Raw genomic sequence first — 25,114 nt, 5'->3', positions numbered from 1 at the left:
GGAGAAAAAAATACTTTAGCAGTGTCTAAATTATCTTTCCTAAATTGTTACTGTTATTTCACAGCCTTTAACTTGAGATATGTCTCTAAATGGCTGAGAAGCGTATATAGTAAGACTCGTTTCTGGATATTTGCAGAACTCCTAGTTATAATTATGCACCAAATATGGACAAACACTGGATAATGCAGTACACGGGACCCATGCTGCCCATCCACATGGAATTCACAAACGTTCTACATCGCAAACGGCTTCAGACTTTGATGTCAGTGGATGACTCTGTGGAAAGGGTAAGCACACGGACTTGCCTCAGTGACAGGCTTTGGTCCAGCTCCCCTTACGTAGACCCATTCTTGCCCATCCTGTTTTTGTAGTTGTTGTTTTTCATTTTAAGAGAGAGAGTGTGCGTGTATTCTGTTAATTCACCATTGCTCCCTTATCTTGTCCCCTTTCTATTACCTCTCCGTGCTTGGCTCTTGTGGAGCCAGTAGCAGAGAGGAGATACAAATCAAGACATCATAAATCAAGGGCTAGAGCTGCAAATACCTTCAGGAATTAAGCAAATAATGTAAGTAGCTAAATCAGATCCAGTATAAGGCAATAGGGAATGGTGGGGCTTGTGGTGAACTTGAAACTAAATGCCCCCATCTAAAGCAGGGAGCAACTACTCAACTTCAACTAATTTTTGTTGTGTAAGAATGTGGATCCAGTATCAAGTCCTCTGACTTCTAAAAGAAGCCAGAAATACAAATATTTTATTTGAAATTTCCCAAATTTTAAAACATAAGCCAAACAAGACATGCCTGAAGGCTGGATCTAGCTGGATCGGGCTCAGAAATAGCCTGTTTTTAACCCTTGATAACTAGATATGAGTGATGATAGTCAAATTTGCTTTTAAATGGATTTTTCAAAGTAAAACCTTAAAGTTTGGTGGTGGAGGTTGTTTTGTGGGGGGTTTTTTTCCAAATAGGCAAACAAAACCTTTAAATAAAACGTACCAGACTCACAAAAGTTACATATTATACAAAATCCACTGTGTTATTAGACTTTTTCCCTCCAGGATTGCAGGCAACTGGAAAATGTGGGTAATATACATGTTTGTTGGCCTTATTAAAGCAACTCTTGCCTTCTAAAAATAATGGGAAAAAGGTTTGGGTGAAATCATGGCAGCACTGTTGTCATCTTACGCCATCACAATTGCTTCTGACTGGTGTCTGTGCTGTGTTTCAGCTGTATAATATGCTTGTGGAAACGGGGGAGCTGGAGAACACTTACATCATCTACACTGCCGACCACGGTTACCATATCGGGCAGTTTGGACTGGTCAAGGGGAAATCCATGCCATATGACTTTGATATCCGTGTGCCTTTCTTTATTCGTGGTCCAAGTGTAGAACCAGGATCGATGTACGTATTTCTCTGTTTCCAACATTCAGCTGTCATAGCTCGTGTACGTCTGAGATAATTCAATTACCAATCTCAGGCTCTGGTTTCCTTTCATCCAAACAAAAAGGGTGCATGTAGGTTGGTAATTCAGAAGACAAAAACCTCCTCCCTGCTCCACCCCTCCCCCACTTCTGCCACATGTTAAATTAACTAAAGTATACTCTTTCAAGAGAAAGGAAAAATAACTGTATCAGTGATTCATTCTCTCAAATTTACCAGAATGCATGAGGCTGTGTGCACAGACACAGAATGTGATCTTTAGGAACATTATCCTTACCTTCTTTGAATCTTTTTTTAAAAATAACCAGTCCTTCCTCTTGTTTTGTTGGGGGTTTTTTTTGCAGGCCTCTCACTGCTGTGGCCTCTCCCGTTGCGGAGCACAGGCTCCGGACGCGCAGGCTCAGCGGCCATGGCTCACGGGCCCAGCCGCTCCGCGGCATGTGGGATCTTCCCGGACTGGGGCACGAACCCGCGTCCCCTAAATAGGCAGGCGGACTCTAAACCACTGCGCCACCAGGGAAGCCCTTGTTTTTTATTTTTTAATTATTACTAAAGAATTTTTTAAAGAAAATTAAATTTTAAGAACTTTAAATAAAGTTTAAATAAATTTTAAGAAAAGAAGCCTGAAGGACTGGAATTCCATTTCTGTCACCTTAAGCAAGTCTCTGCATCCCTCTGTATCTAGATATTCCCATCGTAAAATGGGTTTCATTTGCCCTACCGATCAAAATGTTTCGTGTAACTGTTAGTAGAGATATAGCAGGTGCTGCCCGTTAAAAAGCATCTGTGAAAAACTTCTGATATTATTATGGAAGCAATAGGCAATATTCAAATGGAGGCAACTCAACCACTTAAATAAATGTGTTTTTAATCATTAAAAAAATGTTTTGTGTAAAATGAGATCATGTACATGAAACAATTATGGAAAGAGTGAAAGAAAAGAGTGCAAGTAGAATTCAAAAGCTGGAATGATCCTTAAAGACCATCCAGCCTGGACCCCTGATTTCACAATGAAGACGCTCCACAGACAGGGTACGTGCCTCTCTCAGAGTCCCCGATCGTGGAGGTGGCAGCCTTGGGGCCCAGATCCCAGATATTCTGAGTCTCATCTACGAGTCTCGTCCGCAGCTGCATTCCACTGCATCCTGGGGACGAGGGGATGGCAGTAAGAAGGACTCCTTTGGAGAATGTTATCCTGTCTCTCCAGATCATTGGAAACCCCTGGGGAAGTGTCAGATCTAGAGTGACAAGGCTTTATGTTTGCAAGACTAGGAAGCATGGATTGAATTCAAGTATAAAAACCTTGTGTCCTTTTTCAGAAGGTTGATTTCGGAGCCCTAGTTCAACAGAGGAGTGGTGGACTATTGGGTTTCAGAAGAAAATACACAGCTTACAAAAACCAAATATCAGGCCACAATTTGTCGGTCAGTGTGGCCAGAGTTCCGGGGTGCAGGCATCTCTCCAGCCCTGTGACAGCCAGTTCATCTTTCTCTTGGCCCTGGTTGCTGACCACTCAGGCACCTCCCAGATGCAGCCACCGTCCCTTGGGGACCAGATGAGAGGCTGAGAAGCAGTGAAGGCCAGGGAGTCCTGGGATGGAGAAAACAGCCCTGGTGGCACCCTCCACTGGTGCTGGGTCTGGGGCGTGACCATCTGTCCCTTTGCAGAGTCCCACAGATTGTTCTAAACATTGACCTGGCCCCTACCATCCTGGACATTGCTGGGCTCGACGCACCTCCTGACATAGACGGCAAGTCTGTCCTCAAACTCCTGGACCAGGAAAAGCCAGGTAACAGGTGCGTCAGTTTTCTTCCCCTGAGCCAGCCCTGAGCACATTGGCTCCCAGAGCTGGGCGGCAGCTGGCAGAAGTAGAGGCAAAATATCCTTTGCGCCTGAGGATCACCCTTGTGAATAGCGTATTAACGGAGATGCAGTCCTCGTGTCCTGGTCTGGGGAAGTGAGAGGTGTTGCTTTAAATGAACTGTTAGCACAGATCCGTTTGGAAAAACGTCCAAATGCCAACAGTAAATATTATTATTTTGCTTTCAGGTTTCGAACAAACAAGAAGGCCAAAATTTGGCGTGATACATTCCTCGTGGAAAGAGGGTAATTATTGGTTCCTAGGGTGCTTCTGGGCACCAGTCCTAGTGGGCAGCTCTCCCTGCTGGGAATGTTTTTCCCCTTATTTTGGTTTACTAAGCGTGCAGATTTCGTAAACTTAGTCATAAGACTGAACATTTGCGACTCATCCTTCCCTGGCCAGCAGAGTAAGGATTGTTGCATCAGAATTGCAAAGATGGGACCACAGCCCTTACGTGGCTCTGGATTGACAATTGCATTTCTCCACCTCGCTTCCTAATTGGACCAGTCAATTGACTTTCTCAACCTTCTTTCCCATCTTCTGCCTGACACCCTTTTCCTTCTTTTCCTTATGTGCCTTTACTAGTTTTGACTAGACAAATCTATGAGATTGTAACTGTTCCTGAGTCACTTCTGGGTTCGCCCTTTTGATTTATAACGCCCAGGGTCTTTGTTTTCCTACATACTTACACTGAGAGGGAGAAAAGCATTTCTATCATTGCTTTTTAACAAGAAAAGAACGTTAAGCCTGGAAAGCTAAACGTTTCTGCCCATAGTTTTGAAATGAATGGTTTTGGAGGAAATGACTCTTCCTCCCCTGACCTCTCGTCCTCATAGTTCCCAGCTGGTAATTTTTTTGCAAAGGACTCATGAAATGTGGGGTTCCTGTGGTTTTACCCTTGATATCAATTTCTTGCTGCCTGGAGAATGTGGAGTCATGTGACAGGGAAGGAAAAAGAACAGGCAGGTCTCAGCGAAGGTCATTTCAGATCCCTTCTCACAAAAGAAGCTTTTCCCTTTCTGTCAAAGGAAATTGCTACGTAAGAAGGAAGAATCCAACAAGAATATCCAACAGTCCAATCACTTGCCCAAATATGAGAGGGTCAAAGAACTATGCCAGCAGGCCAGGTACCAGACAGCCTGTGAACAACCTGGGCAGGTGAGTGACACAGCTTTTCTGCACCATGACTCACATGCTTCTCTAATTCTAACGTAAAATCTTTTCAACATGTCCAATAATGTACATTTATGTATAAAGAATTTCTCCATAGCCGTCATGGAGTGCCCACTGTGACATCTTTCCCCTGACTGAGCAGTGTCTAACTGGTCCAAGCTGGGCCTTCTCATCACTGCTTGGGCTTCCTCCAACTAAAACAGATGGTGCTGGGCTTCCCTGGTGGCGCAGTGGTTGCGAGTCCGCCTGCCGATGCAGGGGACGCGGGTTCGCGTCCCGGTCCGGGAAGATCCCACGTGCCGCGGAGCGGCTGGGCCCGTGAGCCATGGCCGCTGAGCCTGCGCGTCCGGAGCCTGCGCTCCGCAACGGGAGAAGCCGCGGCAGTGAGAGGCCCGCGTACCACAAAAAAAAAAAAAAAAGACGGTGCTCTCAGAGACTTCCAAATATCAGCCCAATTAGCCAGCATCCGTTCGAGATATCAGACATATGAAATGGATAGTCAGGTTAGAAAGATCAGAGACTGGTTCCATCTGAGGAAAAAGCTCCATCCCTGGGGCCCCTCCTAACTGGCCATCAGGAAGGGTCGAGTGGCAGCTTAATCAAGATCTTGGGTAGATGACTATGTATAAACTAGCTAACGAGTGAGAGCCTACCGTAGAGCACAGGGAACTCGACTCAATACTCTGTGGTGACCTAAATGGGAAGGAAATCCGAAAAAGAGGGGATATATGTATACGTATAGCTGATTCACTTTGCCAAAATCTAACACAAATTGCAAAGCAACTATACTCCAATAAAAATTAATTTAAAAAAAGAGATCTTGGGTAGATGCTGAGCCTCTGGACAGTGAATCACCCCAAGAGATTGGGTCTCCCCATGCTGACTAAGACCAGATGTCATCTAACCCAGAGAGGCGGACAGAGTCTGTGACCAAGGTTGAAGAATGAATAGGGAAGCCATATTCTGTTTGATGATTGTTTCTACCTGTGCTCACAAAATTTCTGACATCAAATATTTCATTAGAATAAATCCTCTTCGTTAATAGAAATATTACCAGGGAGTTCAGGGCTACCCAGAACACCAACTATTACCAATAAGAACTAAAGAATGACCGTGTGATGAATCAACACAGATCTGTTTTTAAGGAAAGTGAGAACATAGGAACACAAGTTACTCTAAGCACTCTTGATGGAAATCTCTGCTAGCTGGGAGAAATACACTATGTCATGATGAGAGGGACTGAATTTCTGCCTAAGTCATTGCAATTTAGAACAAAATTGGAGGAAAGAGAAAAATAACATTTATCGAGCATTTGTCTTATGCAAGACACTGCACCCAGAGTTTTATACACATTAGCTCAATTTAATCTTCACATCCGTTGAGTGAAGAAGGCGTAGACATCCTCATTTTACAACCTGGGGACCCATAAGTTTTCTGATTAAAACTCTGGTCTCTTGCTGCTTTCCAAGGTAAATTTCATTAACAAGGTGAAGAGAAGTTCAATTCTTCTGTGAGTCTTTTTTTTTTTTTTAATTTATCTGACCTCTAAATAACCACACAAGTACCCAACATCAATCCAAGGTATCAGACACAGGAAATAAATAGCCCGTTATTATGAAAATGGCCTCACTCATTATACTCTATTTATACGGCATCTAGCGTATTGAATAGATGTTCATAATGAACTACCTGACCCTCATATGCTCTGAATTTCCTCATGCCTTTTCATACACAGGAATCCCTTTGAAGTGGAAAGAGGTGAGGAGGGAGGTCTCTTGAAGGAAGGGATAAAACCAGGCCTTCATGGCACTCTGGTAAGTCAGTTTTCAAGTGCTTAGTGGAGAAGCTTAGACCTATTCATTATACTTCAATTTGAAGTCTTCAAATCCTTCTTATGGAAGCTCTAAGTATTATTATGATTAAACTCTCAGAATTGTTTTGTAGCTCTAAAATGATTTTTATGAGCCAGCCTCAATAGACTAACTTTACTTCTATTCAGGAGTTGGAAATATTCAGTGTTAAATATATCTCATGCACCTTGGTGATCTTGTTACTATTTCAGCCCTTTAAGTGGCGAGACTTATAACCCTTTGAGAATAAGATACATGGCCTACCTTTCAGTATATAGTTTTGCAAACCTATCCATATGGCTTGTGCTGAAGTTTTCCTATATGTCCTCAAGGACAAATGCAGGATAAACTAGATTATTGGCACAAGCTCTTCACTCATGTGCTGAATGCCAACTATGTTAAAAACTTCACTTTGCTTTTTTACATTAATAGTTTTCTAAACTCGTTTTGCCCCCATGAAATACTTTAATATTTGGCTCCCTGGAATTTTCCTCTGCTGCTTTATTTCTATGTTAATCAGTCTGAATTTGGATTCTATCACATAAATATATGAGAACTTCTCAAAGAGCAATCTCTTTGAGGAGTGCCTGAATTAATGGAGCAAAGAATTAGACTCTTCCCAATGGTGATTTCTTTCTATAGGTGGCGCTCAAACCGTAGCTTTAGAATCTGAGAACTGAGAAAATTTTGAGCCTCTTCAAGGCAGTTATTAAATCTGTCGGTCTAACCTGACATAGCTGTATTCTATAAATCTTTATATGTTGGCCTTTTGCTCTGTTATCTGGCTCCACTTTGAAGATTATCTTTTTAGTTACAATATCACTGACTTTTAGAAGAAAAGAAAAAAAGTCCAGAGTAATGAGATTGTTCAGGAACAAGGCGACAGCTAAGACTAGAGCTAACCTGCTTGGGTTTCCTTCCCTTGACATGGGTTTCACACATGGCTTGTGCCCTGCTTCCCTTCCTCTAACCAAAGTGAACGGCCTTCCTTCACAGGCAGCACCATCATTTTTTGGTTTGACCCTCTATGTGGTGCAGAGGAAAAATCAGCACCATTAGCCCCATTCCCTTCACTCCTCCTCCCCAAAGAAACAGTGCACCTCCCCTCACCAGACCCCCGTGCCTGGTCACCAAAGGATGGTTTGGGGTCAACGTGGTTGCGGGAAGTGGAGTAAATAGGAAAGAAGAATGTGAAGTTCAAAGGTTTGGCTTAGAATATGGACATCCACTACCTTTCGGTTGCGTGTTCTTGGACAAAAAGCTTAATTTCTCCTGAGTCTTGGGTTTTCTAGCTCAAGGAAGAAACTTGATCTCTGTCTTTGGAGGAGGAAGTGATATTATATATGTAAAGCGCTAGATGAGCTGTAAGGCATGTGCAAGTATTGGATGTTGGGTGTTACTATTGTTCCAGGCCATCTTACCTGTTGTTTTCATTCCTGTGAAGCCAACAGGCAGTTAAAATGGGCCAGGATCCCAGACAGTTGGCATCACTTCACCACGTGAACAAAGCAACCAGCAGGGACTAATTAAGACAGCAGGGACATATGCGTTTGCATTATTTCCATGTTACTGAATTAATACGAGGCTGAACGTGAATTCCCACCACCCTCTCAGCTGGCGTCGCACCCCCGAGCGTATTTACGTACACACTATGCACACACACACACACGCATGTATGCACACATGCACCCACTCATGTACAAACTCAACTTCTGTCTGAAGACTTTGGCTCAACAGAGAACAGAGATCAGTGACGCTCAGTTCTGTCTGCACATTAGAATCACCTGGGGAGCTTTCGCAAACACTGACGTACAGCCTCGCTGCAGACCAGTCAGATGAACATGTCTGCAGGTGAGGCCAAGGCATCTGTATTTTTTAACAAAGTTACAAACCACAGACCTGGAATCTGAGAATGTCAAAGTTGGAAGGAGGCTTAGAAGTCTTCTAGTCGAACGATATTCTTTTCCTAATAAGGAAATTTAGATCCAGAAAACTTAAGCCACAAACCCAGTGTCAAAACCTGCATCTCTTCACTTCATGTTCAATCTTTTCTTCCCCAGAACATTCTGCCTCTGCAAAAATAGAAGACAGTAGATTTTTCTCTTTGAAATTGTGAATGGCATTTGCTACCCTGAAGCCCCCACAGCATCTTGGGTAGCAGTTCTCAACCATGACCTCACATTAGAATCACTTAGGCGGCTTTGGAAATGCCCATGTTCGAATCCCAACCCAGACACATTAGATCAGAATCTCTGAGGATGGGACCCAGGTGGCAGTGGGTTTTTTTTTTTCAAGCTCTGGGATGACTCCTATGAGCAGGCAAGATGGAGAACCATTCATGTTGGGTGAGCATGATTGGGTTGTCTTTCCTCTTCCAGGTAAGATAGTGACTCCTTAAATAGGAGTTACATAAATGAGAAATTCCTGGGCATTCCATTTTGAAGTACATTTTATATACTCTCTGTCATTTAAGAGGAAAAAGCAACTTGTTTTCTTTTTATAAAGCAAATGTCATATCCTTTTGTAAAGTTGTTGAATTCCAGCATCTTTGTCATTTAGTTTGCCTTTCTACTATGGTATCAGTACAAAATAAAAAATCTGTTGAAATTCTAAAAGGACCCCAGCATCAAGCAAAGTAAGTTAGAATGTAGCACATTGAGTGTAAGCTGGTTTAGGTCCAGGATCTATGTCGTCATCCTGAAATTACCCCTCTGACCAGAGATCCCTGAGACCCTTTGTGACCAGCTACAGAGCAGGAATAAAAAGACATTTGCCGGTAAGTTCTGGCTAGAATTGTTAGTGTGCCAGAAATGGGCTGCCTGTTTCCAGAAACCCACTGAGCCCTAGTTAAGATCACAGGATGGCTTGTAACCATCCACTGACCCACCTCCCCCTGCCCTGGCTCTTCTGGTTCCAGAGAAGCTGGCCAGAAAGATTGAGCCCCCAGTGCCTTGCTCTGGCTGAACTCTCATTTGCACAGGAGCCCAGCATGGAAGGCAAGCCTCCTCCTATCTTCAGCCTGCACTGAAGGATGAGTCTGAACAGTTGGGCATCTACCTAGATGCTCGGCTTCTTTGCATTTTTCAAAATACAAATCACAGGGTTAAACATCAAACCGTATTTAATAATGTTCCAAACAAGTCAGAAACAGACAAACGTTAAGGACAGACACCTTCTCCATCAACTACATAATGTGGCCCCACCTTATTTAATTTTTACTCTCATTTCCCAATACGCCCGCCCTGTCTCGTAAACGTAACATTCTCACCTGCATGTAGGTTGTCACCTCTGTCTTCCCAGGTGCCATTCCCTCAACCGAGGCCCACCTGCAGCCTCACACTCTGCCCCAAACCACTCTCCTTTCGTGTTGGTGTCCTCATCCATTGGGATTGCATCCTGGGTCCACTGCTTGCTTGGTATGTGACAGTGGGCAAGTTGCTTAACCTAACTCTGCCTCAGTTTCTTCATCTGTAAAATGGGTGTAGTAATAGTACCTGCCTCTGGGAGTTACTGTAAAGATTATAGGAGTTAAATATATCAAGCAGCTGGAGTAGTCCTTGGCACATAGCGAGCACTCAGCAAATACTAGCTATTGATGGTTAGTCAAGGTCAGTTCACCAGTTTTACTTTCCCTCGTTCGCAAGAACCATACTTCTTCCAGCATTCCAACACTGACTTTTACAAATGGTTATTCACATTAAAATCTAAAGGAGGAAACATTTTCTCTCTCTTCTGCTTTTCCCTCTCCCCTTTCCCCTCCCCAGTCCCATCTTACCCCATCTCAGAGAAAGCAGGAGATAGATCTCAGCACAAGCAACTTTATTTCATATTTGTGAGAAAGTTTGACAATAGCTTGAGTTAGTCGTGATTTGAACAAGGATGCTTATGTGGTCTTATATTCCCCAGCGTTGAGATGAAAATTCTTTTTTTTAATTGAAGCATAATTGACATATAACATTATATTAGTTTCAGGTGTACAACTTAATGATTCGATATTTGCATATATTGTGACGTGATTGCCACACTAAATCTAGTTACCATCCATCACCGCACAGTTTAAATTTTTTTTTAATTTTTTTTATTGTGGTAAAAATCACATAATATAAAACGTACTATTTTAACCATATTTAACTGTACAGTTCAGTGGCACTAAGTACATTCACACTGTTGTACAACTCTCACCATCATCCACCTTCCTAAACTGAAACTCTGTCCCCATGAAACGCTAACTCCCCCTGCCCCTCCCCACCCGCCCCCCACCCCTGGTATCTACCAGTGTACTTTCTGACTATGAATTTGACTATTCTAGGTATCTCGTATAAGTGGAATCAAACAGTATTTGTCTGCACCTAATGTATATTGGAATGCATTTTTAAAAATTTATTTTTGGCTGCATTGGGTCTTCGTTGCTGTGCACGGGCTTTCTCTAGTTGCAGCGAGCGGGGGCTACTCTTCGTTGCGGTGCGCGGGCTTCTCATTGTGGTGGCTTCTCTTGTTGCGGAGCACAGGCTCTAGGCGCGCGGGCTTCAGTAGTTATGGCTCGCGGGCTCTAGAGCACAGGCTCAGTAGTTGTGGCGCACGGGCCTAGTTGCTCCACGGCATGTGGGATCTTCCCGGACCGGGGCTGCATTGGCAGGGGGATTCTTAACCACTATGCCACCAGGGAAGTCCCTGGAATGCATTTGTAAGGTTAACTTAATATATGTCCTGCAAACAGATGGTACCTTCTTTTTTCCTCCCCCTGTGCTATACAGTAGGCCCTCACCAGCCATCTACTTCATACACAGTAGCGTACATAGGTCAATCCCAAATATTTTTTCCTTGTGGTGAGAACTTTTAAGGTTTATTCTCTTAGCAACTTTTAAATGTGCAATAGAGTGTTATGAACTGTAGTCACCATGCTGTACATTACACTCCCGGGGATTTATTTATTTTATTACTGGAAATTTGTACCTTTTGACCCCCTTTGCCCATTTTGCCCACCCTCACCCTAGATGAAAATTCTAAACACATGCAGGTAACTGCTTTCCATGGTGCTGGCACTGGCTTAAAGGATAATCAGGTTATCAGAAAACTACTGTATTGTGGTTGCATCTCAGAGACTATGATTTGACCCGAATTAGGACCAAATCCATGTAGTAAGACGTATAATAATAGAAAACTAATGTGCGTGTGTGCCTGTGTGTAAAGTTAAGCTTTCATTGCAGTGTATCTTCGAACAAGTTGTAGCCAAAGTTTTTTTCTTCCTCATGAAAATGGGTATAAGTAGGTCTACATAAGAATACAGAACATTCCTAATCAATCTGAGAAATATATACAGTTCAAGACGTAGAGACTATAATGATGCCGTAGTGGTCACTTCAGGAAAGGGAAGTAACCAAAGTTCTATCGCCATCTCCTACTATGCTGAGCATTTTACATGGAGTATTTTACACCTGAAAACTCTTCTAAAAAATAGATATTATGCCCATTGTCAACATGAGTTTCAGACAGGAAAGTAACTTGACCGAAGTCGCACAGTTAGGAAGGCGACGCTCGCAGTCTCCCCACTAAATCCTAATTACTGTATTTAAGACAGTTCACAGCCAGGGAACAGTACCTTGCCCAAGGATTGGGTAGCCTTATTAAAGGTCAATTCTAATAGTTGTCCTCTGGATTCGTGGAGTGCATCTTTTCCTCAGAACTCTGAAAACACTCAGCAATTTATTCTCATGACATATCCTTAAAGCCAGGAGGAGCAAGTATTATTTTACCAGATGTGGAATCTGGAAGAACAAAGAGATTCTGCAGTGTGCTCAAGGCCATAGAGTTAGCAGCAAAGGAAGATTAAAACTGAGGTCTTCAGATCCCTAACCCAATACTTATCTCCATTAAAAATGGCTGCCTCTCATCAAGTTTACATTAGATCAAATTCTTTAAATAATAAACTGTGTGTAACAATCATAAGAATAAGAATAATAGCAGCTACCTTTGTTGATGGCCTGCCGTGTGCTAGGTTCTTCCTGTGTGTTATCTCTAGTGCTCAAATGACCCTGCAGAGACTTAGATTGTGTAGCTGAGTTGCCCCAGGCCCCACAGCAATGCGACAGAGCTGAGAATTCAAATCCAGGCTTCTCTGGCTTGAAAGTCCAGACTTTCCCACTAAGCGACATCAATATGGGTATGAAATGCCCCTCCCAAGTCCCAGGCAGAATACAGGTGATATTCACTACTACAAAACCCTACTCCAATAATGAATTATGGTAGCAATTTAGGTTATTGTGAACATTAAATGAATAACTCTTTACATAAAGCACTCTACACCAGTACCTTCTATCGAGTAAGAGTTTAATAGGTGATGATGATGTGACATTTCTCATTAGGTTGGATTCCACCCAAGCAGCTGCACACATGATTCCTTGAACCAAAATAGCCAACCTTCTCTTCTTCATCAGGTGTGATTTACCTTAAGTTACATATAATCCGTCAAAAACACTAAGACATAATTGTTCAATGGAGCGATTCAGCGCTGAGCTAACTCCAGGGAACGATTCAGGAGTAAGAGACTTGGTCCTTGCCCTTCATCCTAAGTTTCAGTGTTGCTGGAAAGGCTAAAATGGAATCATAATAACTTTGGAATTATTGAAATAGTTTTATCGAGCGCCTCGCCCACAGTAGATGTACAGAAACATTTGTGGAATAAATGTGCGCTAAATTATCAGCACAGACTCAGACGTCAGAGAGGCAGGAGGAGGATTGAGATGGTGTCCCAGAGATCAGAAAAGGAATTTGCAGGAGTGAGTGGTTGGAGAAGATGGGCAAAACTGGATCTGACCATTAACTGATTTACCGAGAAAGTCCAAAAACATAGATGAAAGCGAGGCAGCGTGCCGTCTGTATTTCGGGTGGGCGCTGACCGAACGAAGCTCATTTCTGAGGCTGATTCCACGTCGCATTAGCCTCGCCTGAGCTCGGGCTCTCATCTGACTCTGGCAACTCTTCTGCGATGCAAAGTCATCTCATTATTTAGAGCCTGTAAATGGCTTGCCCCACGTTTCAGAGCAATTCCTTTTTTTTTTTTTAACATCTTTATTGGGGTATAATTGCTTTACAATGGTGTGTTAGTTTCTGCTTTATAACAAAGTGAATCAGTTATACATACACATATGTCCCCATATCTCTTCCCTCTTGCGTCTCCCTCCCTCCCACCCTCCCTGTCCCACCCCTCTAGGTGGTCACAAAGCACGGAGCCGATCTCCCTGTGCTATGCGGCTGCTTCCCACTAGCTATCTGCCTTACGTTTGGTAGTGTATATATATCCATGCAATTCTTTTAAAAGTTCTCTTTCGCCGCCTCCCTCTGTAAACTCTCTAAGATGACCATTTAGTTGCCACTATTTCCAGGTTTGATTGCTCAGCCATAAAAACTGTCATGATATCGGACACTAAGATGACTGTGGCCAGTGTGTGGTAATTATATTTCATTAAAATTCCTAGTATGCTTGCCGATGAGAAGGTTTTCAAAGCCTCTAGATAATTACTCTATCTAATAGGGTCTATGACTTGTTCAGAGAGTCCATGGTACAGAAAATAATTGGCTTTTTTGTCAGTGACTCCTGTTTCATACAAGAATGTGTGCAGGTATATGTATGTATGTGGTGTTTGTGGGTATATGTGTGTGTGCGTGTGTGTACATGTGCATGCATATATGTATGTCTATTTGAGTTTGTATGATACATCATCCATGCCAAGGACCATGCCAGGCCTTACGTGTGGTTAAATTCAACTCTTCAGGAAAGAAACACACTTTCTCTTCATCTCTATCCCATAGGAAATCAACAAGGAATTTGGCTAATGGGAAAATGCAGGTTGTAATCCAAATATGCTAAGTCACTAAAAATTTTGCCTATATTTTTATGTTCTACAGGAATCTACTTGTCCCTTCAGCTCTTACAGGGCAAAAAAAAAAAAAAGAAACAAGAAAACTTTTAATGCATTGTGGTTATAAAACTAAGGAAGATTTTCTGGGCTTCCCTGGTGGTGCAGTGGTTGAGAGTCCGCCTGCTGATGCAGGGGACACGGGTTCGTGCCCCAGTCCGGGAAGATCCCGCATGCCGCGGAGCGGCTGGGCCCGTGAGCCATGGCCGCTGAGCCTGCGCATCCGGAGCCTGTGCTCCGCAACGGGAGAAGCCGCGGCAGTGAGAGGCCCGTGTACCGCAAAAAAAAAAAAAAAAAAAAAAGAAAATACATAACTGGCAAAACAAATGCATAATTTTACAAATATTATTCCTTTGGCCACAGTTTAGAAATGTGTCTGTTTAAAGAAAAGAAGTATCAATAAAAATTTTACACAGGTGACACTCATACATGGAAGGGAAAAAAAGACACAAGTTTGATAATACATTGCAGCATGTTGTAACAAACACGATCAATTTAAAATAAAAGTCATTGTTCTTCCTATTTGCCAGATTAACATTTTAGGGAGGGAGAAAGGGGAAAATGAAAAGTAAAAGGAAGGTTATTAGATCTTTAAGTCAGTTATAGAGGATCACATGAAATCACCCCCAGGCAAAGCGCTGTTATTGCAGCCAGGTTTGATACTCATGAAACAGGGTGGGGGCACTGAGACCCGATCCTGGGGCATACTCATCCGGAATTTAGCCTGCAAGCTCTATGGCTATCTTGAGACAAAGCTCGAACTAGAAAACCCAGGCCCAGATCCTCACGCGTGTCTCTGGGGAGGTGAACCTTTGCCTCTTTAGGGAGCGGCTTGTTCTGCTGGCTGTGCGCTGTTTGTAGAAGGATAAGAAAAAGCACAGAGAAAGCCTGGCACATCTGCTCATGTCTGGGCTGTATGAGCTTCGCCTTGCCTCGTGATGGACTCAGATTAAACTCACCTCTGTCTTCCTCATGTGCCACTCTTCCCGGGCTCACGTTAGAAAATTCAAGGACAGAGAACAAAGCAGCCACGTTTGTTTTTCCAGAAAAAGAAGGGTCTGGTGAAAACAGCCCTGACAGCTGTGCTCTGTGGCTTGCTGAGTTAAGTAAGGGCTTTTACGTGTTTCATTCAAGACTCTGTTTAGACTGGATGCTGAGGATTTATATATCAGTTTTTGGGCTCTGGTGTCATTGAGGTAGCTCTGATTTCCCATGACTTTGTGGTCATCTGTATTTGCCTGCAGTGAAGGAAATACCTAAGAGAACAGGAGTCAACGTAGTCCAGGGTCACTGAAAAGCTGGCCTTTTGTCCTTGGCTCTTTTTAAGGGTGCCGCCAGGGTTCTGAAAACAAAAGCAGCAGTCTTTAATCAGGAACACCTGACTCGGGATGGGTAACTTGCTCTCACGTTGGCTTTTGCAGAAGTGGCGGTGTGTCGAGGACGCGTCTGGCAAGCTTCGGATTCACAAGTGCAAGGGGTCTGGTGACCTGCTTGCCGTCCGGCACAGCACGAGGCCCCTCTTCTCTCGCAGCTTCCACGACAATGACAAAGAGTGCAATTGTGGAGATGCCGGTTATCGGGCCAGCAGAAGCCAGAGAAAGAGTCAGAGGCAGTACCTAAGGAACCAGGGGACCCCGAGTAAGCCATTCACCGTGACCCTCTCAATGGCAGCCCAAGGCCTTTGGGAATGGATGTTACGGAGACAAAAACATCTTGATCCATCTACGTGTTAGATATTATGAATGCACAGGTTTGGGGCTAAAAGCAAATAATAGTTCTGTTTACAATATGAAAGCCGAGGTCATTTGAAATTTTGCTTTGTGAATATTAAGCTTAGGATGAAAATATGTTCAGTAAAATCAGCAGACACAAAACGTGCACACTTAAAAAAGAAAGAAAAGAAAAATCCAAGGTTTCAGTGCTTGTGCATTTAACTAATAGGAGAAGCATAAATGCTTTTTTAAACGGCATATCTGTTTTAGGATGATATGTGTTTCTAATTCCTCTAATTGACTGGCGGTGTCAAACTAGCCGAATTCAGCATGAGAAGCAGTGCCTCGCATCTTCATAAAAACTCTTCTCAGGCAGCTATCAGATTCCTATGAAGCGGCACCTTCCATAAAAGAGTGAGAGTCTAGTGCCATCTAGTGGCTTAATGTGAAAAGTGACTTATTTCTATGATAACGCCTTTCTGAACTGATTTTGGAAAGCAGGATACATTAAATTAAATTCCATGCCCAAAACCAGGGAATCAAGTCATTCACTAGAGTGCAATGGAAGCTCTTAGAACAGGCTTTTTTATCCTGGGCTTCACAGGTGAACTTTATAGGATCATGACCCTCTAGCATTTTATCCAAAATTTTAAGTATATTCTATGTGTATATATGCACATGTTTCTGGATGTCCGTAACTTTCAACAAAATAGTAAAGGAATCAATAACCCCAGAGGCTGAAAATCATTGACTTTGGAGATTTTCCTCCTGAGAGAAAATGCCAGGTTTAATAATTCACACAAAGATTTCAAATGGGAAAACGACAAGGGACAGGACACCTGACCCTCTCCCTTAACAGAAGCCAACTCCAGTGTCCAGCTTGGAGGTGGGGGAAGCCTCTTTTCTCTCAAGAAGTTCAGTTGTCGCTCCCCAGGCACTGACCATAAAACACACTGACTTTTCCGTGTGGAGCACAAGCTCAAGAAGTCTGGGGCCACTTTTTCAAGCCACGTGGAGTATTGTGTGTTCGAGAACGGGAGTGAATGCTCTTCTTTTGCGTCATGATGGAATTCGTGAGCGCTCTCAGTGATCCAATGCACAGGGGCGTTTCCTCTGAGAGCTGCATCCTGCAGAGAACGAAATGATTCTGATCTCACAGCCCATGTGCTCCCTTTCTTCCTGCTTTCGCAGCGGGCTGGACACACAAGGCCACTGAGTGCCCCCCCCACCGGCCACCCCGCAGAGCCTGAGTGCATCTGATCGGCGGGGAGCAGCGTGTGCATGTTAAAGCTCTTATCTAGCCCACGGTGAGCCTTGACAGTGGTCTCTGGTGACCAGAGAGCACACGCATCTCCCCCTGGCATTACTGTCCATCGGCCAGGCATTTAGTCAGTTGGCTGATGGAAGCATTTGCAAAATTCAATTTTTCTTAGAGCAATCTTCTACTATTTGTGCAAATAGAAGGTGTCTGGAGCCTTGACCATTTTGAGAAAGCAGCCCAGTGTCGTGGGGAGACTGTAATCTTTAGAATCTGATAGGTTGTAGTCTGAGATCCCACAACTATTGGCTGCGTCACCTGGCAAAAGTACGTAACATTCAAAGCTTCAGTTTTCTCATCGTAATATAAAGGTGGTAACAAATTCATGAGCCTGTTTTGACAATCTGATAGATTTTTTAATGTGAGGATTTATTGTCATAATTCCTGTCTTTCATGATTGTGCATTAGAGGTAAGGACGATGGGAATAATATATAGCAAAAGCTAATTATAGTCATTACTATTACTAATAGCTTTATCCGAACTGCTTTGTAGTTCACTTTGAAAACTTGATGTAGAAGTTCACAGCCTGCCCTAAGGGGAAAGGGTCTTAGAGATCACCTGGATCTACCCCCTCACTTGAGGGATGAAAGGCCTGAGACCCAGAGAAACACACCATCCAGCACACTGCTCTGCACTTGCAAAGCCAGGACCATAGCCTGCCTCTCCCGGTGTGGATTCCCCTGGGCCGGCCACTGCACCATGATGTGCCCCTCAGCAATGCAGTGTGTGCTGCTTGCCCCGTCCCAAAATGCTCACCAAGCCTGGCGATCATCTTCTTCCCTCCTAAACTACACCTGGCCATCCGTGTTAACCTGTCTTCCCTCATTTCCAGAGTACAAGCCCAGATTTGTCCATACCCGGCAGACACGCTCCTTGTCAGTCGAATTTGAAGGCGAAATATATGACATAAACCTGGAAGAAGAAGAACTGCAAGTCCTGCGACCACGAAACATTGCCAAGCGTCACGATGAAGGTCGCCAAGGGCCCAGAGGCCGCCAGGCCACCAGCGGCGGTGATGGGGACGCGATGCTGGCCGACAGCGGCAATGCCGTGGGCCTGCCCGCCACCGTCCGAGTGACGCACAAGTAGGAAGGCTTTGTGTTCGCGGGGATTGAGTTCAAAGTCATCCCTCCGTATCATACGATTTTGCCCCTTTACAAAAAGCGATATCACTCAGCAGCACGGTGTTCCCAGAGCTGGCCGATGTGATACATACCTGGGGGTTCAAGAAGCAACAAGGGGTCCAAACAGTCATAGATTCGGACGTTTGCTTTGGGTCCGTTTCACATGAAGGCTGATCAGCTGGGCGTTTAGCCAGCGTGATGCCGTCACATCTTGACTCAGCAGGAGTGGAGTTCTGCCCTGAAGCACTTACCTTTGTGGAGTCTAGAAAACACATGGAAAACATTACCGGGGCTGAAAAGGCTCTCGGTGCTGCACGGGCACTGCAGCTCAGAGCAGTTACAGCGTTAGGCTCTCAGAAATGAAACACAGCCCAAGGGAGGACTCTGGGTCCCGGAGAAGCTTCCAGAAAGATGGTGTGGGTTGAGAATGGATATGAGATGCAGAAACACCTGACCTCTCCAGATCCCAGAGAGGCACAGAGATGGGGAGGGAGGAGATTCCCCTCGGCTTTAACCGACTGCCCTGGGTCTTCAGTTCCTTCCAAAATCTGTGTGCTCTCTTGATAGAGAAATCTTTTCTTTCTGAATTTATTAGCTAGATCTTTGTTTTCTCTTTCATTTCATCACTTTAGGGAGGTGGGGTGCTGTGAGCCCTGCCAGCATCTTTATCTCTGGGACGGGTCTCCTGGTGCCCGCAGTGGTTATGGTTCCAGAGGCTAAAAGATTGAGACCCGGGTTTGTTTCTCATTCAGTGTTGATTTGCTCCCCCATCCCACCTGCTGTCCATTCCTGGGGCTGCTGCTTTGCTTCAAACTTAATGGGACACCTCAGGCAGGCTCTTTGTAACAAAATGAGTGGGATGAATAACCACCTTCTATCTCTGTATTTCTTCACATCAACCATTTCCGTTACAACTGTGAGAACATTTTTTTTCCTACAGTATTTGGTGGGGCTTTCAAAAATGGAGGTTTTTGGGGGGGGGTGATATTTGTTCATGGGGGCGTGAATATTGAATGTTGCCTTGATCTCTGTGATGAATGACGTCTCTCTGATACCATCCTCTGTCCTCACCAGTAGCCAGGAAACATTCCCACTTATCCTTGTCTGTAGCTCAGCTCCAGGTAACTGCTTGCATCCAGATTAAACAGTTAGAGCAGCGGTCCCCAACCTTTCTGGCACCAGGAACCGGTTTCATGGAAGACAATTTTTCTACATGGGCGGGGAGGGAGCAGGGGATGGTCTAGGCGGTGTTGCGAGCGATGGGAAGAGATGGGGAGAGGCAGATGAAGCTTCACTCTCTTGCTCACCGTGCACCTCCTGCTGTGCCACCCAGATCCTGACAGGCCGCGGACCACTACTGGTCCATGGCCTGGGGGTTGGGGACCTCTGGTATAGAGGATAATGAAGTTCCCTTGGCTATTTTTAATTGCTTTTTAATATTAGAATAGAAACCTGTTTCTAATGTTGTTTGCTTGGTTTTTGCAGATGCTTTATTCTTCCAAATGATACAATCCATTGTGAGAGAGAACTTTATCAATCAGCCAGAGCCTGGAAGGACCACAAGGCGTACATTGATAAAGAGGTGAGCCATGGCCGTGTACTTGGAAGGTCTATTCCAAAAGCGCACTCCACTTGCCAGCCCTGCTGTGTACGCTCATCTTTTTTATAATTATGTGAAGAGTAGAAGAACAAGCTGCTTCTGCTTCTCCAGCGATACCGTGATATTCCTGACTGAAAACAAAGTAGAAGGTGAAAAAAGCGTGACCTCTTGAAATCTCTGTGAGCAAAATGATTCAATTATAAAAGAGGCAGCTGTTAATGTTTATTATAACACATCGGTTGGAATATAGAGGTAGACATATTCTATGCCCAGCTTGTTTCCAAATTAATTATCACCTCAGATGAAGAGCTGTAATTGTGTAGCTGTAAACACGGAAAATAGGGTGGAAAGAAAGAGGCTTTGTATAGAAAATGTTGATCTTAAAATGCCGCGGTTGACATGCGTGTTTTCCAGATTGAGGTTTTGCAAGATAAAATTAAGAATTTAAGAGAGGTGAGAGGACATCTAAAGAGAAGGAAACCTGAGGAGTGTGGCTGCAATAAACAGAGGTGTGTGTGTGTCCATCCATGGTCTCATTTTCACACAAGCTGCAGTGATGCACAGTAGGCTCGTTTCTCTCTTTTACCAATAGAAAGCTTAATAAATTGATATCATATATTGTAATGATCTAAACCATTTATGTCAAATTAAACACGTCATAAACCTAAGCAGAAGCTTTTTTAAAAAGTCCCATTTACTTAAAAGATTGTTACGTACAACAAAATAACTGCCTACCTTGTATTTTTCTTCCATTTTATAAATCAACTGTTTGATCAAATGCACAATTATGAAGACTCATTTTTCAACCTTCTTGCCTGCAGCTATTACAACAAAGAGAAAGGTGTGAAAAAGCAAGAGAAATTAAAGAGCCACCTTCACCCATTCAAGTAAGTAACTGTTTTTGCCACATTTGCTGGGAGTGAAGGACGTTTTGCAGGGCCTTTCTGAAAGACTGCTGGGGCTCCTGTGTTCCAAGTGGTGCTGCTTAAGAAAAGTAGATGCAACTGGGAGGGCATTAGCTCAAGAAGCTGAAAACAAGCCCACGTCTTGCCAAGGGACCATGGCAATCAATGTTTTTGGAATCCCAGGAGGGGGCATCATTTGAAGTTCTGCTCTAATTGCGGGTGTGCTCTCTGCTGGTGTATCGGCTGGTATCTAGATTGTACTCCATGCACTGCTTTCTGTGGACAGTGATTAGGAGATGTGGACTCGCTGAATTAGGTCTGTGTGTTCTGCAGAGCAGCATGCAATTGTGTTGAATTCTATAAGTTGGAAGAAAAAGACATCTTTTTAAAATAATCGTAAAATGTGCGTGTAAAGGGAATTTAATATTTGAGCCTCAACAAAATTTGAGCCCTTCATGGAAAGATCAAGATAATAAAAAAAAATTTTTTTTAATTCTTTCCAAACCTATTTTGTACGATTTGTCAAGAGAATTTTAGAAACCTAATTCAAGTCATCTAATCCGACCAATCATTGACTTCATGGCTGATAGATACCGGGCCACCAGGAAGTTAAGCCACTTGCCCAAAGGGCATGGCCAACAGGATCTACTGATTCACATTGACATTTATTTCCATCAATGTTTGCATGTCAATAGGAGGAAAATGTCAATCCTGTTAAGATTCAGTAAAATTCTAAGAGCGTTGCCACTTCATGAGTTTGTCTTCAATATTGCTGCTTATATTTTGTGTTTCGAGGCCCTCTGAAAAAGTAAGGCCATCTATTATTGTGTGTCTACTATCTTGTGCCTAAATATGTGTGTGCGGTTCATAGCAACAATCCTATTTTTACTTGAGAAAGTGCTTTCTGACCATTAAAAAGTCCCTTATATTGGAATAGAGAAGCCGCTCAAGAAGTAGACAGCAAACTGCAGCTTTTCAAGGAGAACCGCAGGAGGAAGAAAGAGAGGAAGGAGAAGAAACGGCAGCGGAAGGGTGAGGAGTGCAGCCTTCCTGGCCTCACCTGCTTCACGCATGACAACAACCACTGGCAGACGGCGCCGTTCTGGAACCGTGAGTTGCCCCATCTAACTGCCGCTTCCTGCCACCATCCCGACAGCCAGCAGCTCGTGCCCAGCCACTTAGACTAGGAATTCAGCAGCTTGAAACCAGGAATCTAGAAAGATTCTAGATGAAAGCATCATATCATTGTCTATACTGACAACTAGAATCATTTTGCCCAAAGTTACATTTTTCTTTAGAAATTTTTATTTTGACGTTTTGTTTGAAAAGGCCCAGCTCTCCGTGGGTTTTTCTCCTGACGATATTTCACAGAGTACCCAGCCCCTGACAGACTTCCGGCCCAGCAAGACTGCTTTGCCACTAAGTAACTAAATCAATGGATGAACGATTTTGTCCCAAATATATTTCATTTCTGCTTTATTTCAAGTGCATGGAGACTTGCACTTGAAGTCCAGGCCAGTGTTTCTCAAACTGGGATTTGGAGACTCGCAGGAAACCAGAGACCGTCCTTGGGGAGACCTAGGGCCTCTTTGTGATCATTTTTGTTTCTCTTTCCGTTTTGGTGTATCTTGATTTCAGGGTCTATGTTTGCAGTTATGTTTCCATAATGTTTACATACTCGAGGCTGAGTGAACTCTTAAAGGCCTAGCTTTAACTTTGAACGTGGGGATCTGAGGGTCACAGAGCTTGCTGGCGATCTGTTCTCCATCAGGCTCTGGGCCGAGCACGGGAGACACACGATGAGCGAGACACACCTCCTTCTCTGCCCTCAAGACACTTATATTCCAAGAGCGGTAAAGAAAGAAAGTAAATGAAATCAATAAAATAATTACAAGTTGTAATAATGCTGTGAAGGAAACAGTGATCAAAGTTTTTAAAAGCGTCCCTTTTAGAGAGGGTAGGGATAAAGGGCCTTTCTGAAGAGGTGAAATTGAAGCTGAAACCTGAGGCGTGGAGAGAAGGAATCATGTGAACAGGGGTTGGGGGTGCAGCACCCCAGGCAGAGGGAGTAGCAGAAGCTTCCATTGGACCTCTCTTTCCCGTACTTTCTACAAGTTAACCGGTGGACCTCTGCGTGGTACAAAAGATGTTCATGGTAACAGTCCATCTCATGTTCAAGTGTTGTAGAGAGTCTGCAAGGTCACAAATTTTGGCCTCCTTAAATCCACTGAGCTGCACTCAAGCCTCCTCCAAACCCATCCACGCTGCAGAATCCCCTCTCTTTCCAGGCACCATTTGTGACACGCGACCATCTGACATTCAGAGCAAGCTAAGGCACTGGGTCCCTCTTTTTATTAAATAACCATTTTTTCCCTCTTTTAAAAAAATTAAAACAACCATCAGTAGGAGTTCCGATACTTTCCTCCCTGTTCTCTACTCAGTCACCCTGTTTTGGAGACAGTGCCCCACAGAGCTAAGGGGACAGCAAACGAAAGAGCCTGAAACTTCACCTTCGCCCTCAGCCTATCATCACCCTCCTAGGTTGCCATTGTTGTTTTGCATCTTCACCTAATCTCACAGCAAATTTGTATAGAGAGGGGGAGAAATGTAGTTGTTTTTAACGTCTACACGCACAGTATTTGCAAGAAAGAAAATGTGAACTTCGAAATGTAAAGACAGGGAACGCCGGCATGGCTGGGCTCCTGGGTTTTCTCATTCTTTTCGTTTTGTTTTTCTTTCTTACCGACAGTGGGCTCTTTCTGTGCTTGCACAAGCTCTAACAATAACACCTACTGGTGTTTGCGGACAGTTAACGACACGCATAATTTTCTCTTCTGTGAGTTCGCCACTGGCTTTTTGGAGTATTTTGATATGAATACTGATCCTTATCAGGTAAGTCAATAGGTTTTCATTTTATGAAGCTTATTGAAAATGGAATAAGCAGAACGTGAGCTTAAAGATACTGTCCTGGCCGCTTCATCCACAGCTCACAAATACCGTGCACACAATAGAGCGGGGCGTTTTGAATCAGCTACACATGCAGCTGATGGAGCTCAGGAGCTGTCAAGGGTATAAGCAGTGCAACCCAAGACCTAAGGGCCTAGAAGTTGGTAAGGAAAAAAATTTTTTTTTGTCCCATGGTACCTGGAAAATTCTTTCTGTTGTCAAGTTCTCTGCCTTTGAAACATGTAGTTGGGGATAGAAGACATAGAAACGTCTAGTTTGGGATCCTTACAGGGGAAACTTGCCAGGCAATTCCAAACATATTTTGCTCTCTAATTTAGCTTTGGTGCACTAATGAAAAATTTAATACCCCCGAAGATTTGGGGAGTGTTTCATTCCATCTCTCCCAAAGATCCATTCTCTTAGTAAACCTGATGGAATTCAGGTTTACTGATGGAAGCATCCGCTGGAAAACGGGATGAAAGTATTGGGGGGTTCTTTGTTATGGACGTCAACAGTCATAAGATACACTCTAGGTCAACCAGGATATCCTATTTTTTTTAAGAGAATTGGGATGGAAACACACAATGCCCTATTTCTGCTTCTCAGAGTTTGGAACTCCCCCAGTTGGATCCCTGCCCATGACACATTGAATTAGATTTCTTCTGCAAGTATTTCCCATCTGAAACTAGAGATGTTTGAGCACAACGTGGTCTTGAGATCTGAAAGTATGAGAGGGCCTGTATGGACTCAGCCAGATGTTCCCTCCCTGGTCTGCAATGTTAAACTCATTTCTCCTTTGGCTCATGGAGATGCAGTTCTTTTCAGGGTCCGTCCCAGCTCTTTCCTGGTTAATGAGAATACTTATTTTCTCATAATTCCTGTGGAAATGTCAATGTCAGCTGTCCATAGGAGGAAGGGGAAAGAGCTGAGGCTGGCCAAGGGCACAGCATGCCAACCCCAAAAGGGTGAAGAGCCAGACCCAAAGGCAGTGGGGAGCAATTTGCTAAAACCCTCTGTTGGGCAGCTGAGTTTTCTCAGTGCCCTTAAGGGCCTGTGTCTCTGTGGGTCCCCTGCAGAACCAGCAATAAAGGTAAGCAGCTCCCCAGGCCATGAGCCTTGATGGGGGACTCGGGGGGGGCAGTGGCGCATCCTGAAATGATCAGCATCGTCACCTGTCATTTCCACCATTATAGGGTCCTCACGGCATTCAAGCTGTGAACCCCAGAGGAAAGTCTAAATCCTGTGGGCGGTCCCATCACAGCTGTC

General features: G+C 43.9%; 1 protein-coding gene across 16 annotated transcripts in view; it reads left to right on the top strand.

Moving 5' to 3' along the window:
• SULF1 (sulfatase 1) overlaps nucleotides 1-25,114 on the top strand; it is a 161,432-nt gene that overhangs the window by 123,789 nt on the left and 12,529 nt on the right. For 13 of the 16 annotated variants that reach the window (XM_067712091.1, XM_067712092.1, XM_067712089.1 and 10 more), the window contains 13 exons: nucleotides 137-287; nucleotides 1,228-1,403; nucleotides 3,110-3,238; nucleotides 3,492-3,548; nucleotides 4,332-4,461; nucleotides 15,664-15,880; nucleotides 18,106-18,358; nucleotides 19,883-19,979; nucleotides 20,412-20,506; nucleotides 20,819-20,884; nucleotides 21,840-22,012; nucleotides 23,652-23,794; nucleotides 23,889-24,012. In XM_067712091.1, the coding sequence (XP_067568192.1) occupies nucleotides 137-287; nucleotides 1,228-1,403; nucleotides 3,110-3,238; nucleotides 3,492-3,548; nucleotides 4,332-4,461; nucleotides 15,664-15,880; nucleotides 18,106-18,358; nucleotides 19,883-19,979; nucleotides 20,412-20,506; nucleotides 20,819-20,884; nucleotides 21,840-22,012; nucleotides 23,652-23,794; nucleotides 23,889-24,012 (1,811 nt within the window). The remainder of the gene's footprint in view (nucleotides 1-136; nucleotides 288-1,227; nucleotides 1,404-3,109; nucleotides 3,239-3,491; nucleotides 3,549-4,331; nucleotides 4,462-15,663; nucleotides 15,881-18,105; nucleotides 18,359-19,882; nucleotides 19,980-20,411; nucleotides 20,507-20,818; nucleotides 20,885-21,839; nucleotides 22,013-23,651; nucleotides 23,795-23,888; nucleotides 24,013-25,114) is intronic. The other 3 variants (XM_067712099.1, XM_067712104.1, XM_067712100.1) reach the window with 2 other exon arrangements.

Source organism: Pseudorca crassidens, chromosome 17 (assembly GCF_039906515.1).
Source record: "Pseudorca crassidens isolate mPseCra1 chromosome 17, mPseCra1.hap1, whole genome shotgun sequence".
Classification (NCBI taxonomy): domain Eukaryota; kingdom Metazoa; phylum Chordata; class Mammalia; order Artiodactyla; family Delphinidae; genus Pseudorca; species Pseudorca crassidens.
Note: the sequence above shows the minus strand (reverse complement) of the source record. Positions and strands in the feature narration are given on the sequence as shown.